The following is a 17,848-nucleotide window of genomic DNA, read 5'->3' on the forward strand; positions in this document are numbered from 1 at the left end:
GTATGGTTGTTCTAAAATTTGGGGAGATGAGCCTTTCTTCTAAAAAGTACTGATCTACTCATAAAGAGTATCATAACCTTTCCACAAAAGCTTTACTTGGAAAGTGATTATTTTGGTCAAAACCTCCTAGGCATGCTACCCCTTCCTGGTCGGGCAACCCCTCTGGTCATACAGCGTGGCTGAAGAGATCACTCATGCTGGAAGTGCGGAGGACATGGTTTTTGTACGGGGGCAGGAAAGCCAAGGGCATGAAAAGCTTGTTAGCAGAGTTGAAGCTGGAACATCCAAAATGGTCTTGTGCCTGGTTTTATTTTTAAGTAATTTATACTGCACGTTGCCCAATGAAAGAGCTGTCAAGTGTTTCAGGACAACAATGTGGTTGGCGGCTACGGCAGTTACCAGCATCATACACGTGCCCTCCCCAGTCCCTACCCTGCCGTGATTCTAGAGGAGAAGGAAGGAAGCTGAACAGCCGACATCCAGCACATAGGCAGCCTGCGGAACTGGCTGTCAGGCCTGGCGGACCCTCTAATGCATCAGGATACCTTTCCCCACTGAGCCCGGTCACTGCCACACAGTGGGAGGTGGCCTGTAAGCTGAGACCCCACAGTGTCTCTGGCTCAGAAGCGTCATTCCAACACATCTACAGATCGCTCCATTGTTGAGTTACCGTCCCGACTTCAAGAGGGAGGAACCACGCAATACCGTGAAATAGAACACTTACACAAAGAGCCTCGAAAGGCACATCATTTGAGGTGAAAGACAAAGATCCAAAGTTGGTTTAGCTGTAAGACGTTATTCACGCCAAATGACTGACCGCCATGGCTCTGGTGGTTGCACACTTCTCCTGAAACAATATTGATCTTCATGACCGACTTCCCCAACAAGATGTTGAAAATGCGCTCCTCATCTTTCAATCTAGTCAACTACCATGAAGATCATGTGGTCCCTTATTATACATTGTGGAGAAATTATAAGTTCCATAGAAATATTACTAAAAATAGACTTTCATCACTTTATGCAAGAAAGCCTGATTTTTTCCCATTTTGATGGAAAACTTCTGGAAATGTACAGCACATGCCTTTGTGTTCTCAAATCCAGGTTAGTGTACCTAATTTATTCTTTTAAGGATTTGTGGTCTTATTCAGTCTCTCAGCCCATAACAATGACGCCCACACTGACTGAGGTAGACAGGTCTTCTCATCTCCACCAACCCACCAACCCCAGATCCTGAGCTCCCGATTGTTCCTCGAGACCGCAGCTTCTCAACCTTCCCCTGCACCCCAGGTAGCACTGTTTGAGGTGGTTCCCAATCTCCTGTGGAATAAAAGGCTGAAGGCTTCTCCTTCTGAGACTGCTGTGTTGGAGGAATGGCTGTAGGTGCTGGAAGAGTCTGCAGATAAGAGATTGCTTTGCTGTATAGTTAATGGAAGATACCAAGCCAGGTTTCTATTTTACTTTGCATTGCGCACACCATGTAATGCATGAAATGAAGACACACATTCAAAATGATCTGCATTTCAACTGCTTAAAACTTTCACTGTTAAGGTTAAGTTAGGAGCACCTTGGCAGGTGCCTGTCCTTAACTCCGTGACACCCCACGAGCACTTGCATATCTTTAAGCCAGACGAAGAGTTGAACTCCTCTGTCTCCACAATGTTCAGGACCCTTCTTGCCAGATGCAGAGAGATCGCTTAAGTATAAAATAGCTGCCCTGGATTTTAAAAGATCAAGAATTTAGTGGTATATGGCTATATTCCAACACGACTTTAAGAATGCAGGTACTCCTGTCGGCATCCTTTCCACTTTGTGGTAGAGGCTTCCAACATATAAAATACATAATCTAAGAAAAAAGACAATCCCTCCAGTTTAGACCATATTAAATACTCTAAGCAAAGAGAGCTAACCTACACATATTTACAACAGGTCTTGAATCTGTTCAAGGTTTTCCTTAAATCCATGTTCTCCAAGCACTTTATTTTCTTTGCTATATTCTTACTGAGTGAAGAATGGTTTTTCAAACTTTATATTCTCCAGGGTGTATAAAAAATATTACACAATGGCTAAAAGATGTTAGCAACCCAGGTATCCATCAAAGGAAGAATGGATAAGTAAAATATAGTACACGCATACAGTGCAGTACTATTCAGCCTTAAAAAGGAAGGGAATTCTGACACACACAACGTGGATGAACCTTAAGGACATTATGCTAAGTGAAATAAACTGGCCCCAAAGGACAAATACTGTATGATTCCACTGAAATCACGTACCTAGAGTAGTCAAATTCACAGAAACAGAAAGTGGAATCGTGGTTGCCATGGGCTGGCATGAGTGGGGATGGGGGAGTTATTTTTCTTTTTTTTTTAAAGATTTATTTTTTTTTAGAGAGTACGTGCACATGAGAGAGTGCACACACGAGTACAGGGAGGGGCGGAGGGAGAGAATCTTCAAGCAGACTCCCGGCTAAACGCAAAGCCTAACATGGTGCTCGATCCCATGACCCATGAGATCATGACCTGAGCCGAAACCAAGAGTCAGACACTCAACTGAATAAGCCACCCAGATGGGCACAGAGTTCCAGTTCTAGAAAGATTTAAGAGTTCTAAACGATTCACAACAACGTGAACGTACATAACACTACTGAACTATACACTTTAAAATGGTCAGGATGACAGAGTTTGCGTGTATTTGGTAATATTTTAAAAATTAAAAAGATTGAGAATTTTGGTACTGATAGAATACATTAATCTCTTTTTTATAATATCAAGGAGAGATCTGAAAACAAGCACAGAATTAAGGGTAAATAACAAGAAGCATCACACTCCATTTTTGGACATGTACCTTCAAATTTTAACCCAAACTGACAAACAAAAATATTCCAGTGACAAATTACAGACCGTTTAGTAAGGGAGAAGACAAAAGGCATTTAGATTTTCAGGAACAAAATAATCTCATTACAGCTCAAATATTAATAAATACATAGGTTGTGGATGACAGTAAATTCAACAAATGGACTCCCACACACGGGGACAGCAAACAACCAGGCTTAATTTGAACAAAACTCAGTAATCTGAAATCTTAAAAAAAAAAAGTAAAGAATATGTAAAATGCGTGTCTGGTATACACAGAGAACCCAATTTTTTAATTTTTTAAAGCTATTTTATTATTATTTTTAAAGATTTATTTATTTTAGAGAGGGAGAGAACACGAGCAGGAGGGGCAGAGGGAGAGAGAATCCCAAGCGGACTCCATGCTGAGCGCAGAGCCCACCACCGGGTTCGATATCACGACCCTGAGATCAGGACCTGAGCCAAAACCAAGAGTCACACACTTAACCAACCGCACTACCCAAGCGTCCCTATTTTTATTTTTTAAGATTACAGGAAACCTTGTCTCATTTAGAGTTAAAAATGCTTCTCTATAACTAGAATTTAAGTAAAAACTTAATAATAAATTAAAAAAAAGTCTAATGTAAGACCTCCATTAAGTACAAGAGGTTAATTAGGCTCTTAAAACATGAATGCACAAGCTTTACTACTTCACCTTCTCACTAATGGCCTAAGTCATTTCTTAAAAGGCTTGTCACCAGATTTTAAATGACAAGCCTACATGTTTCCAAAACAACGTTCTCTGACATTTCATAACTGTGGGGCACAGAGGACAGTCCTACCCATGTAGACACATCTTCACAGTCCTCACTTGCTCCAACATAACCCTGAGATCCGGGCAGGCCAGATGCCACTGTTCAGCCTCCTCTGACAGATGAGGGAATGGCTAAGTGCTGCCCCTACAGTCACAGAGCCGGTGAGTGAGATCAAGGACAGGAACCCGGGTTCCTGGTGCGCCACACCGTGGCTCTGTGGCAGCCCCCTCCACCGCTCACCCATGTACGGAAGAGGAATCCTCCCAGACTCTGTCCAGCTCATCACCAGTGGCCAATGTCTCTATGTCTTGTACGTTCCACTTTCAATGAACTCTAGACTCTGTCTCCTTCCCCTCCATCTCCCACCTCAGCCTCACTCAAATTTTCATAAAAGCCCCCTTTCCTCACTGATTTCCCAGCGTGGACTTGCGTGTTCAACCCAAGCGCCACATTTGACCCATGGGCCTCTGAAGATGACAACTATCCTGCTTAGAGCCCTCCAACACATCCCACCATCTTCAGGGTCACTCAACTGGGATATTTGAGAAGAGAGTCTGAGTGGCTCCCAAAAGGTAAGAGAACAGCCTGAGTCCTAACAGATTATTCTCATAACAGTTACAGAAGCTGGCGGGGGGGGGGGGGGGGGGGGGGGGCAGTCACTTACTGAGTTTTCATCATTCGTGCCCATGTTCGTGCCAAGTGGCACTTTTGAACCTCCATAAAACAGAAGTGTAAAACAACATGGCAACAACAACAGCAGTCGTTCCTAATAGTTTATTCAAAGGAGGACAAATTAGGCAAAATCTTAGCGGTCTATCAGCAAAAATAATTATGGCCAAGGACATCTTATCCTTCCCCCACTACCTTAAACATACCACTCTGCCTGGGTTATTGTATCACTAAAACAAAGGCTGCATGGATAAGAGATTCAATGAATTAGTCAGGTTCAAATGTAATATAAGTAAAAATGGCGACTGGCAAGCGAAGGGGGTCAAAGAAGAGCCTCGTTGTAAATTAAGTACCAAGGGAAGCAAAGATCACTTGGTAAGAAATCCCAAGAGCTGTGACACACATTTGTTACATGTTGTGTCATTTATCCCTCCATAAAAAGGTATTTCTCCTGCTCCTGAAACCTCCATGACGACGCCATGTTTCAGACTCCGGACACGTGAAATTCTCAAACATGAGGCAGGACCTGGTACTGGCCTCCTCATATTGGATTCCAAATTCCACCAGAATAAAGAGCTTGGTCATTTGCATGGCTTTTCAGAAATAGAAAGGATGTTCTATTTTGAAGCACATAACAAATTTTTCTAGTCAGAAAAGTTCCACATAACTCACCAAAAACTACATTTCCTTGCCCACTTTAATAATCTGAAACAGCTGTAGCACATGTTGCTTAAAAATGTTGGAAGAAACTCTCTGCATTTCTTCAATCCAAAGTCTACCAATTCAAGATTTTCAAAAGGCATCAGGGTGTAATGCCTAGTATCTCCTCCCCCCACCAAAAGGAAGAGATATAACTCAGAAAACTAAAAGTGACCCAGTGGCCTCAGGTGCACTCTGCTTTGAGGTACAGAGGGATCCAAGCCACTGTTAGGAAGGCGCTATTCAGCCACGAGAACTAATGGTCTACACAACAAGGTCTGGTCATCAGAACCCAAGAAGTCCTAAGCCCAGAGCTACTTTCCCTGGAAAACTGCTTAACCCCTCTGGGCCTAAGATTCTGATCAGTCATAAACACACATCCTCTCACCCCACACGATGGCCACGTGAGAATACTATGTAAATCAGGGGTATTTATTGTTTTTGTTAATGAAAATAAAAACCATAACTGCTTTTCATCATGTGATCGTGACTGCAGCTGGATGTGGAACAGGGACATCTGAAACGCACTAGGGAAATCTGCTGAAGTCAGGGCCGTGCCATACTTTCCTAAAGGAAAACTTAAGAAGTGGGAATCATCAGCCAGATTAATTTCCCATCCAGCATTCTCTTCTTTCCTTCCCTCTTGATCATCTCAGCTCCATATAGCAGTATCTTTATCCTGAATGCAGCTTCAGTTTTAAATTACAGATCCATATGTTCAACGGCGCAATGGACATCTTCACTTGGATGACCTTTAGTTCTAACTCACATGGACAAGGCTGAGCTCCCCAAAACACCTATTTCTTCTCACTTAGTGACATCTTTTTTTTTAAGATGTTATTTATTTATTGAAAGTGAGAGAGCAAGAGAGCGAGAGAGAGAGAGAAGCGAGTGCACATGTGCGAGTTGGGGGAGGGGCAGAAGGAGAGGGAGAGAGAGAATCTCAAGCAGACTCCATGCTGAGAGTGAAGCCCGACACGGGGCACAATCTCACAACCCTGAAATCGTGATCCGAGCCAAAATCAAGAATCAGACGCTTAACTGACTGAGCCGCCCAGGCGCCCCTCACTTAGTGGCATCTTGACAAAAGCACCATGTTCAACCCAAATGGGTCAATCCAGAAATCTGGGATTCATCCTACAGACATTCAACCTATTTGCCCCCAAACTCTATCAAACACTTACATTCTTCCTCTCAGTATCCTTCATACTCAAACTCCCCCAGGACTGGTTTGGAACCCCATCATTTCCCATCTAGCTCGCTGGTCCTAGACTGGGATGCATCTTGCACTCAACCATCACCCTGCAGCCAGAGTGAGTTCTCCCAGGACTTGTGTTTAAAGGTGTCCCATACAGCCTTCACAAATGTATTCAAACTCATTCACTTACACACGGAGCCCTTCCTCACCTGCTCTTGACCATCTTGCCAGACAGCTGCATATAACATTTCAGCGTCTTGAATGTCCTGCAGCTGGACAAATGCACCATACTAGTTCATGTGTCTTTGCACATGCTGACTTCTGCTAGAAATGAGGCAGCCTCCCTCTTGGTCAAATTCCCATATGAATCCTTCAAAACTCAGCATGACTAGTGCCTCTGCTGGCAATCTTTTTTTTTTTTTTTTTAAGATTTTATTTATTTATTTGTCAGAGAGAGAGAGCACAAGCAGGGGGAGCAGCAGAGAGAGCAAGAGGGAGAAGCAGGCTCCCCACTGAGCAAGGAGCCCAATGTGGGGCTCCATCTCAGGACCCTGGGATCACGACCCGAGCCGAAGGCAGACGCCCAACTGACTGAGCCACCCAGGCGCCCCCTGGCAATCATTTTCTGACCCCTTCCTCCTTTCCTCCTTCGGATACTCATTATGTTCCAAGTACTTTTATCATACTCACTATCACCCTGAGCAACTGTCAATGGTTTGCCTGTGTCTGCCCTCACCAGTGAACTGTGAGGTCTTGGAGGGGCAGTGTCTTTCATTTATCCAATCTTTCAAGGAACAATTACTGTCAACAAGAGTAATTTTGCATCCTTGGAGCTTAGCACTCAGCCTGGCACACAAGTAGGGCTGCATCCATGTAGATAGCTTGGGGGCACATGATTTGACCACAAATCTACCAAATAAATTCATGTTTTAACTGTGTTCTAGTGCTCTATGTCCACTACCTTCTATATTTAAAAAAAACCAAAAAACTGTCGTCGTTATCCAATTAAACAATTTAAAAGTTTTAAACAATTAAAAAAACTGTTAAGCATTCACGTTTGATGAAAACTAGTAAGTTTGACAACAGATAAGTCAAGTTGTTACTGAAGTCAAGCTCTGAAATTTAGAAGTGACATTTCCATTTAATTTGAGTAAATTTCTGATTAAAATTCCCTCCTTGTTGAAAGGAATCTGACCCAAAAAGAGACCCAAAAGAGAGGCAGGAAAGGAAGAAAAAAAAAAAATCGTAAAAACCATGTTCCTAATTGCCGCCATCATGTGCTGATGTGGAAGTAGCCACTCAAGAGTATAAATGTTTGGTAAAGTTTAAAAATACATATTGTCAGACAGATGGTTACAATCATCTTCTGGCAACACCGGTCTCGATTTCATGTGGAAAAAAAAGCCCCTGACAAAACCACACTGTATTCAGCTGTTCCTGGTATGAGGCACATGCCCAGGCTGCAGGCCATCCTGCTTCCAGGCCATCCCAGCATCCGAAAGAGGCACTCTGTTACTTGACCCTGGCTTTGGGAAGGGACAGAACAGCCCTGAAGAGTCTACTTTGGGAAACCTCAACTCCAGGAAATGAAATGCAGATTTAGCCGCGCGTGTCCGAGGCCGTCAAGTCCACCCCGCGCCCGGGCCGAGGACCGTCGGTGGCCCGGGATCTCCCCGCACGTGAACCCAGTTCACCGGCCTGCTCCGCCGACAGGTCTCCAGCTCGCCGCGGCCAACACATTACACTTGGCAGAAAGCAGCAGCCTTCCAAGTTAATTCAGGAACATCATCAAACGTTCACAGACTCGGTCTGGAACGCCACCTCACCAAAGGAGGATATTTTTGAAACACCTAAAACTACACGAGCCGTGAGGAATCTTTTGTGCTTACACACGCATTTATCTTCGGTCACGGCCCCAGCTTCTTCAAAGGGGCTCGTTTGATTCTGATCCCCGCCCTGCGTGTCCGGCAAGAGCGACAGGCTAACGGACGGGCGGGGTGGAGCGCAGCCCGGCTTCCTCTGGAGCCATCCCCGGCGCCGAAGCTGCAGACAAGCTCCGGCGTTCCCCGCGGCTCTGTCCGCCGTGTGGTTTGGCTGGGAGAGGAGGCTCCTCCGTGCCACTGACCCAGAGCGCGACAAACCCCGTAACGGACACACTGGGCCTCTCTCCCATCTGGCGGAAAGCAAATCTGCCACACCATGGAGCTTGCTTGGCAGACCCGGAGCTTAGGTTCAATATGACAGAAGCCTCATCTGCTCTTGTCAACACTGTGTGTAGACGCTGGGTACATAACAATGTGAAATGAGCCAGGCTCCAGAGAATACAGTAAGACGGGCGTCCAACACCAGCTCGTCTTCCCTGCTCTCCTCTCCTAGAGGAGCTGCCAGGACTGTCGGCACCATGCTCTCATGGCCGTTGGGCGTTCACAAGGCTGGGGGTCATGGAAACGAACCCTTCCTCCCCCACGCTTCTCCTGTCTGTTCTTCCCTCGCCCCCCACCCCCCCCCCCCCCCCCCCCCGCCCCGAGCTGAAGCCCTCCATCGCTTTGCCGTGGCGTCTTTGCAACCTTCTCTCCGCCAATCTACCCTCTCTACTCTATACCACACCACGTCCCTATCAACTTGTCTAAGTTTTACCTTGAGGAAATTCTCTCTTCAAAAACCTTTAACAAAGATGGTGTGTTTCTACACCGCTCAGCCCAAACGTTACTAACTATAAGCAAATCAAGGTTTCTCAACCTCGGTGCTAGTGACAGCGCAGTCCAGATAATGCGTTGTTGTGGGCTGTTCTGGGCACCGTGGGATGTCAGCAGCACCCCTGGTCCCCACCCACCAGATACCGAGAGCATCCTCTGCCTTAGCCAGGCAACCAGAAATGCCTCCAGATAGCGCCAAGTGTCCCCTGGGGACAGAATCACCTGGTTGAGAATCACTGCTTTAAGGATGTCCTGACCCCAGCCTGCCTACCTCGTCTAACCGGCTCAATATTCCCTAACACACCAGATGCCGTGAGCAAAGGAACTTCCCCCAATTTAGTGAGTCCATCACACTGAATTCACTCTCGTCTCTCCATGTCCTTGTATGCTGTCAACTAGCCTTTCCTCCTAACCAACTCTTATCCCTCCTCTGAAGTGTCATTATTGCCCCTCCCGTCCCCCCACAGGGCTTTTCATGGTCAGTTCAGGCTTTCTCGCCTATCTACAGGTTACCTCTCCCTATCTCTTTCCTCTTTGTCCCACAAACACATGCCCTGCTCCTCCTCTCCCTGAGCCTTTAGGAACTTAACAGGTGTGGGTACTTGTCCTTACCCAGTCTCATGAGCGGTAGGAGGAGACAGAGGAATGTGGGACCCTCATCAGACCCTCTCCCGAGGAGAGGCCATCATGGAACAGCCCCTGTGGCAGGAAGCCCATAGAAAAGAGGCTCAGGGTGGAGTGTGGGATGAGGTCCCAGGCTAGGAGCTATAGTGCTGGGAAGTCACCAGAGGATGGGAAAGATGAGATGGAGCCTCAAGCACCAGGAACCTGAAGTTCCAGGAAAGGAATCCAGCATTAGGGCAAAAGTAAGGGGCTCATGCAAGGCAATTATGTAAAGAGTAGAGCTGCTCTGACCAGGGGTCAGATCCCAAAAGGACCAGTGGCAAAGCTAGGGTCATGCAGACCTACACACTGACAGAGAAGCCTGTTCAGGGTCTGCCCTGAAGGATCCAGGGCCAAGTTCCAGGCAAGAGCTTTATAAATAAACACCTGGTAGTACAGACAAGATGCGGGAAAGGTACAAAGGTTCTAGAAGCTCTCACTTGCCATTTGATTTTAAAACAGTCCTGTCAGATGTAGGGGTTATGACATCGCTATGACATCTGACCTTTTAAAAAACATAAATTAAAAAACTGACACACAGATTAAATTATTAAGATAGAGCCTAAGAGGAGGCGAGTGGAGAAAAGCATGCTCAACTCAGATTTGTCTACTCTGAGTGCTTTATCATAATCTTTATAGCTATCTACCCCATTTTAATGGAGGATGGTAATGGCTGGGGAAATATCTTACTGGGGTCTGGTAAAGTCCTCAGTCAGTAAGGGCGGTCCCCAAGGAGAAAAAAAACTAATGGTCCTTTTTAGCACAAGGCAGTAGACCTTTCTACCTGGTGATGGGTCTGCTCATCAGCAAGCTGTGTAACCTGCTAACTCGGACCAGAAAGCCAACAAATGAAATAATGCAAGATCCAGAGTGTCGGAGAAGACCCACGGGGATTCCTTCTCCGTAACATGACTCAAAGGAGGCCACCTATGGCAAGCAGATGAACGTGCCCCCTGGACGTCCAGGCCGAATGCACTTTGAGGATGTGATTAAGGTTGGAAATGCTGAGACAGGGCGATCATCCAGGTGGGCCCCATCCAATTGCAGGAATCCTTAAAAGCTAAGAGAAGTCTCGGCTGCAGACAGAAATGAGAAGGAAGGAAGGAGAGATTTGAAACATGAGAGAGACTCGGTCTACCGCTGCTGGCTTTGAAGGTGGAAGGAAGCAGACCCGTGGAAGCTAAGAACAGCCCTCGGCTAACAGCCAGCAAGAAAACGGGGACCTCAGTCCTATAACTGCACATATGAACAGAAGAAGCAGGAAACAGATCGTCCCCTAGAGCCTCTAGAAAGGAGCACTGCCCTTCCCAACCCTGGATCTGAGGCTGGCGAGACCCCGGCCAGACCATGACCTACGGAACCGTAGGTCACTATCTGCTGTTTTAAGTTGTTATAGTTACGGCAATTTTTTATACCAGCAAAAGAAAACTAATACAGCACCTCTGGTACAAGTAATTTTTTTCTTCTTTAAAGCTATAGACGGGCATCGCTCAGAGCAGGGATAAAAGGCAGGACAGCTGTGGTTTTTCTGACAGGTGGTCATTTTGTCTTGATGGGGCAGAGCCTGAGGCATCCTGGCAACCATCTCCAGCAGCTTCAGCGATAAGAAAATCGAGGGGCTGCTTTATGACAATTCAGTTATCCAAGTCTCAAAAGGCAGGCACAGAAGGGCATTATTAACTGAACTGACCTGTAAATTGGAGGTACAAAAATCCCGTGTTTTTCCCTCAAAGGGGAGGAAAAAGATCTTCATTCTAGGGAAAAAAACCAAGACCCTATTCGCAGGCTTTATTAGGCCACTTAGCTATCAGGTTTAACGTCATCACAAAAAGAGGGAGAGGAAAAACTTTAAAAAGGCTCTGCCTTTTAAACCCCCTGGGTAGTTTCCCCCCCCCGGCCCCTGCTAATGGATTGACTTTTCCCTGACTATTAAATGTAGAATAAGAACTTGCACCTAAAGATAGAAGAGGGTGAATTCTGAAATACTCACCTACGAGACACACATACCCATAAAGAAATGGTAAATCTAGCTTCGCATTTCATCATCAACTAGGATGTTATTTCTAATACATATGGCATGTGTTTTACAAACATTTCTCACACAATTACCAGGGGCCTGGGAATGTCCTTGGCTCAAGAAAGACAAAGTCAGGGGTTCCTGGGTGGCTCAATCGGTTGGCGTCTGCCTTCAGTTCAGGTCATGATCCCGGGGTCCTCGGATCAAGCCCCATGTTGGGCTCCCTGCTCAGCGGAGAGTCTGCTTCTCCCTTTCTCTTTCCCTCTGCCTCTCTCCCTGGCTCGTGCCCTCTCTAATAAAGAAAATCTTTAAAAACACATAAAAAAGGAAAGACAAAGTCAGTCCTTGACAAACTGAGCAAGGAAATTGCCAGGTAAACAAAGTTCCGTGGCAGCGTCAAATAATACTCAATACCCAGGAACACCAACCTGGATGCAGGTCATGGCTCTTCCCCAGGAAGGAGGGAGGCCACTGGTCACCCTGGAGCTTTCTGACCGCAGAGTTCCATCGACACGTGCACAACACAGAACAGACAGCCATGTCTTCATAAACACATGGGAATGTTACCCTTCCCGAAGAACATATGGAAAACATCGTAACCTAGAGACTTCGTGTAGGCAAGCTCAGCCAGAGAGCTAGAATCCCACTGCATTTCTCTCCATAGGGCCGCTTAAAAACGTGGCAAACATTATGTCAATCTGGCAAAAATGACTTTCGCAACGTAAAAAGCAGAGGAAAATTAAGCATTAAACCCGCAAATAACTCATTTCCCAGCTCTCCTCTCCTCATCTAAGGGTAAATAAATTGGTGAAACAAGAATACTAAGCAGGCCTTGAGTTTCCGTAAGCACCTACTAGTTTGCTGTAAAGGCTGATGTTATTCATCAGAATCACAAACGTATTGGCAAAATTAAGCGTAACTGCTGAAGAAGAAAAATTACTAAAAGATCAAGAGTTTTCTACAATATTAAAAAAAATTTTTTCAAAAAACCCCTATAAATTTGAACTTAACAAGAAAAAAACATGTAAGCCGTTGGCCCCTTAGTACTGTAAGGACTTAGAAACAGGCAGATAAAAAAGGTAAAATCTGCAGGCCAATCTTGACAGATGAGCTAATATATGTACTTTAATGTCAAAAAGTAATTATGTATTATAGAAATGACTTCTTTCTTTGAAATGATCTCTAACTATTACTCTTATAATACAGATATAGTCACATTTCACAAAAGTTGAGAGAAAAATGTGCATGCCTGCTTTTTATGGACATGTCTCCCTTCAAAATAGCAATCCTACAAATAAGAAAGATGGGTTCCCTGAATCCAAATATTCCCCTGGAGGGGCTCCAGAGCCAGAAAAAAATGCGAAAATCCATAAAAGGAGAAAAATCAAGAAAAGGAGACAAAAGCTGGAGCTCAAGGTACTATTGTTTGCAAATCTGCATTTCACACCCCCCACCCCCAGGCCTTAACTGAGGAAGACAACCATTCTGGTAACTTCTTCATAGAACAAAACACTTAACAAAACAGAATGCACTCACCCGAAGAGGTCAAATTACCCTTCAATAGAAAGTAATCCCCTCTAATAAAATCAAAGCAGTAAACATGAGAACATAATTTATTGGACCATGTTTTTAATTTGGCAAAACTCCCAGAAACACAGGTTTACTTAGATGAGATGGTCAGGTTCTCAAAAGGCAGGAAATATCCTTTGAAAACAAAAATTAGCATTCACTCAAACTTGAGGGACTTTTTTTTTTAAAAAAAGAATTCAAGTGGAACTTACATATATTTGATTTCTCTTATATCGCTGGTATAAGTTATGCATGATGGACCCCCCGTGGAGCTCCGTCAAAGTGGCCATGTCATCCACGCCCTCTTCATTCATGGGGTGCATAGCAGTGACCTTCTGGTGTGTAATTGTGCTCTGCTTGTAGGTGAACACCTGATGGGCAGAATGATTTCAACTGTTTAGCGATCAGCAATGAACGGTCTCCCCAGACATTTCCCACCTTAAAGTACAATCTCAGGACAGTTTCAGCAACAAGATCCTGAATTGGCCAATAAAAAGTATTACTGCAGGGGCGCCTGGGTGGCTCAGTCGTTAAGCGTCTGCCTTCGGCTCAGGTCATGATCCCAGGGTCCTGGGATCGAGCCCCACATCGGGCTCCCTGCTTGGCGGGAAGCCTGCTTCTCCCTCTCCCACTCCCCCTGCTTGTGTTCCCTCTCTCGCTGTGTCTCTCTCTGTTGAATAAATAAACAAAATCTTTAAAAAAAAAATAAAAAAAAAAAAATAAAAAAAATAAAAAAAAAAAAATAAAAAGTATTACTGCAGAGAACTTCTTCATTTTCTCTGTGCCACTTATCTATTTTTAAAGGAAGCAATTACTTGACAACTGCAATTAGATATTCCTCAAAGACATGAGTTCAAGTATTAGCCATCCCTTGGGAAATCGCAGAAATCATAAATTTGCGGTTCACTTCTCCACGTATTTCTCCAATTGCTATAAAGCAGTAAGAGTTAAGAAACTGGCTAACCAAACTTTTTGAAGAGTGATTTGGCTTCACTGTGTAATGCCTCACATGGGATCATACATATATATTTCAAAACTTCATGATAACAGCTCTTCCATTCACCACATAGTCCTATTTGTTCAAATATGTATCTGTTCAAAGGTTGGAACACATCTTCACAGGAATATGTTAAAAATATCCTTGAATCCCTTCTTGAAATTTAAAATAAAATCAGTTTGTTTGCTTGACACCTGTCCTCCTTAAAATCCTGAACACCACTGATGAGTGCCGTATACGTGCAGTAGCATGTACATGACGAACTCGGACACAGTGAAGACTGATCACTGAATCTGCATGTGTTTCTAAAATCTACTCATTGCTTTTTTATCACTACTGATTTGGTATAGGATTAAACATATTAAGTCAGCTGCACCTGTTGATCAAAGTTTGGCCAGCTTTACATATAAACTCACGTACATAACAAAATCATTTGCTGAAGGAGTCTACTCCATAATTATTCATCTTATACTTTTACAACGTTCATCCCCAAAACACAAAGATATAAAAAGCAAGGACCTAAAGAACATGAAAAATGCAGTCTTCACATGCACGCGTACTTCATATGTGCACATACACACAACGACTTCCTGGAACAGTATCTGTAGAACTTCCTGATTGGGGAATTCTATTTTTAAATATCGACCACTTGCCTACATGGCAACAAATAGTATGTTATTGCAAAAGAGAATGACATACTAAGGAAAGCCGAAGTACCAATCCAATGGTTTTGAGAAGCCGTGAAAAATGGCATGTTTTATTTTTCTAGAGAAAAAATAAAACTTCAGCAGTGGCATTTCTGCCACATGAACCACAAGAGTTGGTCAAAACCAGTCCTGAGAAGCTGCTCAACACGACGGCAGACACCCGACCGTCTCTTCTCAAGGTCAGCCACTCTCCCCAGCTGCTTCCTGGGAGCAGACATCCACCAGGAGATGAACCAGCCCCAGTGGCCCCACCTCCTGGCGAGGCAGCCAACCCCGCCACGTAAGCACCCAAAGGGTAGGACAGGCCTGGAGACCGCTCAGGGAGTGCAAGGTGGGGTATGTCCTGGCCAAGAAACATGTATTAAAGAAAAACAATGTGTAGGAACTTTCAAGAGTGTGGATGCACTCTTAAGACACTGACCTTCCATTCTAACTCAAGCACCATGGAAGAAAATTAAAGAAACAGATTTAGGCCAAGAGTTGAAGTTTTCTTGGGGCAATCTGGAAAATCCCAGAAGTGAACAGCTAAAACTCTCTGCTCTTCCCCAGCTTGCTACATGCCAATGATGCTAATCCAGGCAGGTTTTCTTTTTTCTTTTTTTTTTTTTTTTTTTAGTATTTTATTTATTTGAGAGAGAGAGAAAGAGAGAGAGAGAGTGAGCACGAGCATGAGCAGGGGAGAGGGGCAGAGGGAGAGGGAGAGGCGGACGTCCCGCTAAGCAGGGAACCCAATGCAGGGCCCGATCGCAGGACCCTGAGATCACAACATGAGCTGAAGGCAGACGCCCAACCAACTGAGCCACCCAGATGCCCCAAGCAGGTTTTCTGGAAAACTAACCACTGGGCTGGTACTTGGGTCTGCTATCTGCAGTGACTGTGAGGTGGGGGCAGAAGCAGAACTTTGGCCCCGTGAACTCCCAGCCAGCTGAGGAGTGCAAAGAAGAGTCCTGTGTCACCTCTCTGCTCCTAGCACACACTGGGAGATTCTTCTCATGCTGCTGGCTCAAAACTCCTGCCAACACAGTGGGCAGAATGGTTGCTCAGGTTCCCAGGAAAAGATTCTTGTAGGAGAGACGAGAGGGCACCAAAACCAGCACAACTGTCTCGTGCTCAATCCCCACGTCCCCTCATCATCAGCAAGTCCTTCCCAACGTGGAAACAACTCTTCCTACTAAATGTCCCTGAGTATACAGAGAATTCCAGAATTTGAGGATAGAAATAATTTAGAATACTAGAATTGTCATCTGTATTTATATTGATTCTGCCTTTTGGAAATAACCATACACAGCCTACAACACTTAGACACTAAAAAATTACACACACACACCCCTAAATATTTATATCATATGTAAGCACTGGTCTTTTTTAATGCCCTGAGAATAGTAAGACAATGCGTGGACTGAAGTCCAGAGCTGGGCACACAGCTCTGAGGGAGATGGCTACACACCGTCATAGGGTTTCCCACCATCGTACACTCGAGTTCAGGTTTTCAGGAACATGCTCTGTGCCAAACATGGGCACGTGCCCATTCTAGGAGTGGGAAAATCCAGAGAACTGGAACCAATTCTTCCCATGGCCTTAAGGAGACAGAATCATGATGGAAGAGAACATAAACAAGAGACCATGAACAGAAAAGACAGAGGACAGCAGCTGCTCAAAATATGAATTCTCTCCAGAAAAGTAGAATAGTAGAGAAAATGTGTTTGTGAAGGAAAGGCAAGGATAACCATCCCTTCAGAGATGGGTTAACATGTGTAAAAATTTTAGAATAGTGCGTGCCATTCTGCAGGTGCTAAATAAGTGTCTGATAAATTAAGGAAATCCATTCATTCAAACAAATATTTCTTGATGTGGTCTAAGGACTGGAAATATACCTTACATTCCAACAAGAAGGAAATAAAACCAAATACACAAGTAAATATCTATCACAGATGGTGATGAATGTTTCTGAAGACATAAATGAGGGTAAAGGAATTAAGTACCAAGAGGCGTTACTTTATACTAGATTGGAGGAGAGCCTCACTGATAGGGTCACATCAAAGCAGAGACCCTAAGGAAGTAAGAGATGGAACCAGCCCCCTGCATTCAGTGTGTTAATGCACAGTGGTTGAATAAGCACCTGATTTAATTTAGAAAGATTTCAAAGGATTAATGAGACCCACAATCTTATTCAAGAATTTTTAAGGAGAGTCCCTTGAAGCATCAAAAGTCATTGGTATGTGCAACAATTAACAGGCTATTAGTTACACTAGATTATTCCCAAAATGGCAGGAAAACTCTAGGTTTAAAGAATGGGATTCTTTTTACAGGAATTTTTGGGGGGAACAGTCTCCACAAAACAGTAACAAAATATATTCTGTAAAACCCAACTCAGGAAAAAAAATGGAGTCACTTCCATGGAGCATATGGTAGGAGAAAGGTGGTGAGGTTAAGAAGTGGAGGAAAATATGGAAGATTAATAGACAGGAAACCAACTTAGGGAAAAGGCAGCCTCAGAACAAATAACTCCTGCGTCAGCAATATAAGCCACTGGTCACAAGACGGACTGGATTAAGCATGGGAGCAGAACAAAGGAAACCAAATCACCAGTATTGGAAAAACGACCCGGAAGGCTTGTCTAATGCTGGGTCCACTTCTACATGAAAGATCAAAAGGTATGGAGTCAATTAAAAAAATAGCTCAGCCAGCGTCGATCCACTTTTATGTTCAACCTTAGGACAGCACCTATACTGCAAGGAAACTCTCGCCAGGTGGAGGCAAGAGTCCCTCTACCACACAGTCTTACATACATATACAGATTTCTCCTGTTACAAGTCATTAGAAGCCCCAGTCCTAACATTTAACATTTCCAATTAAACAGAAAGGGAACAGAAAGTAACCCTGTCATGGACAGATGGGATGGAGGGTATTCTCAATCTGGGCGATCTCCTTCACTGTATCCTAGAACTCCTGCTAGAATGTTCTCAGTTCAGCGCCCCTGCTCTGCCCCC

General features: G+C 44.5%; 1 protein-coding gene across 1 annotated transcript in view; it reads right to left on the reverse strand.

Moving 5' to 3' along the window:
- MYO10 (myosin X) overlaps positions 1-17,848 on the reverse strand; it is a 210,349-nt gene that overhangs the window by 109,450 nt on the left and 83,051 nt on the right. Inside the window, exon 3 of the mRNA XM_032415456.1 lies at positions 13,367-13,525. Coding sequence (XP_032271347.1) covers positions 13,367-13,525 — 159 coding nt within the window. The remainder of the gene's footprint in view (positions 1-13,366; positions 13,526-17,848) is intronic.

The sequence above is a fragment of the Phoca vitulina genome, unplaced genomic scaffold (assembly GCF_004348235.1).
Source record: "Phoca vitulina isolate PV1807 unplaced genomic scaffold, GSC_HSeal_1.0 scaffold17, whole genome shotgun sequence".
Lineage (NCBI taxonomy): Eukaryota > Metazoa > Chordata > Mammalia > Carnivora > Phocidae > Phoca > Phoca vitulina.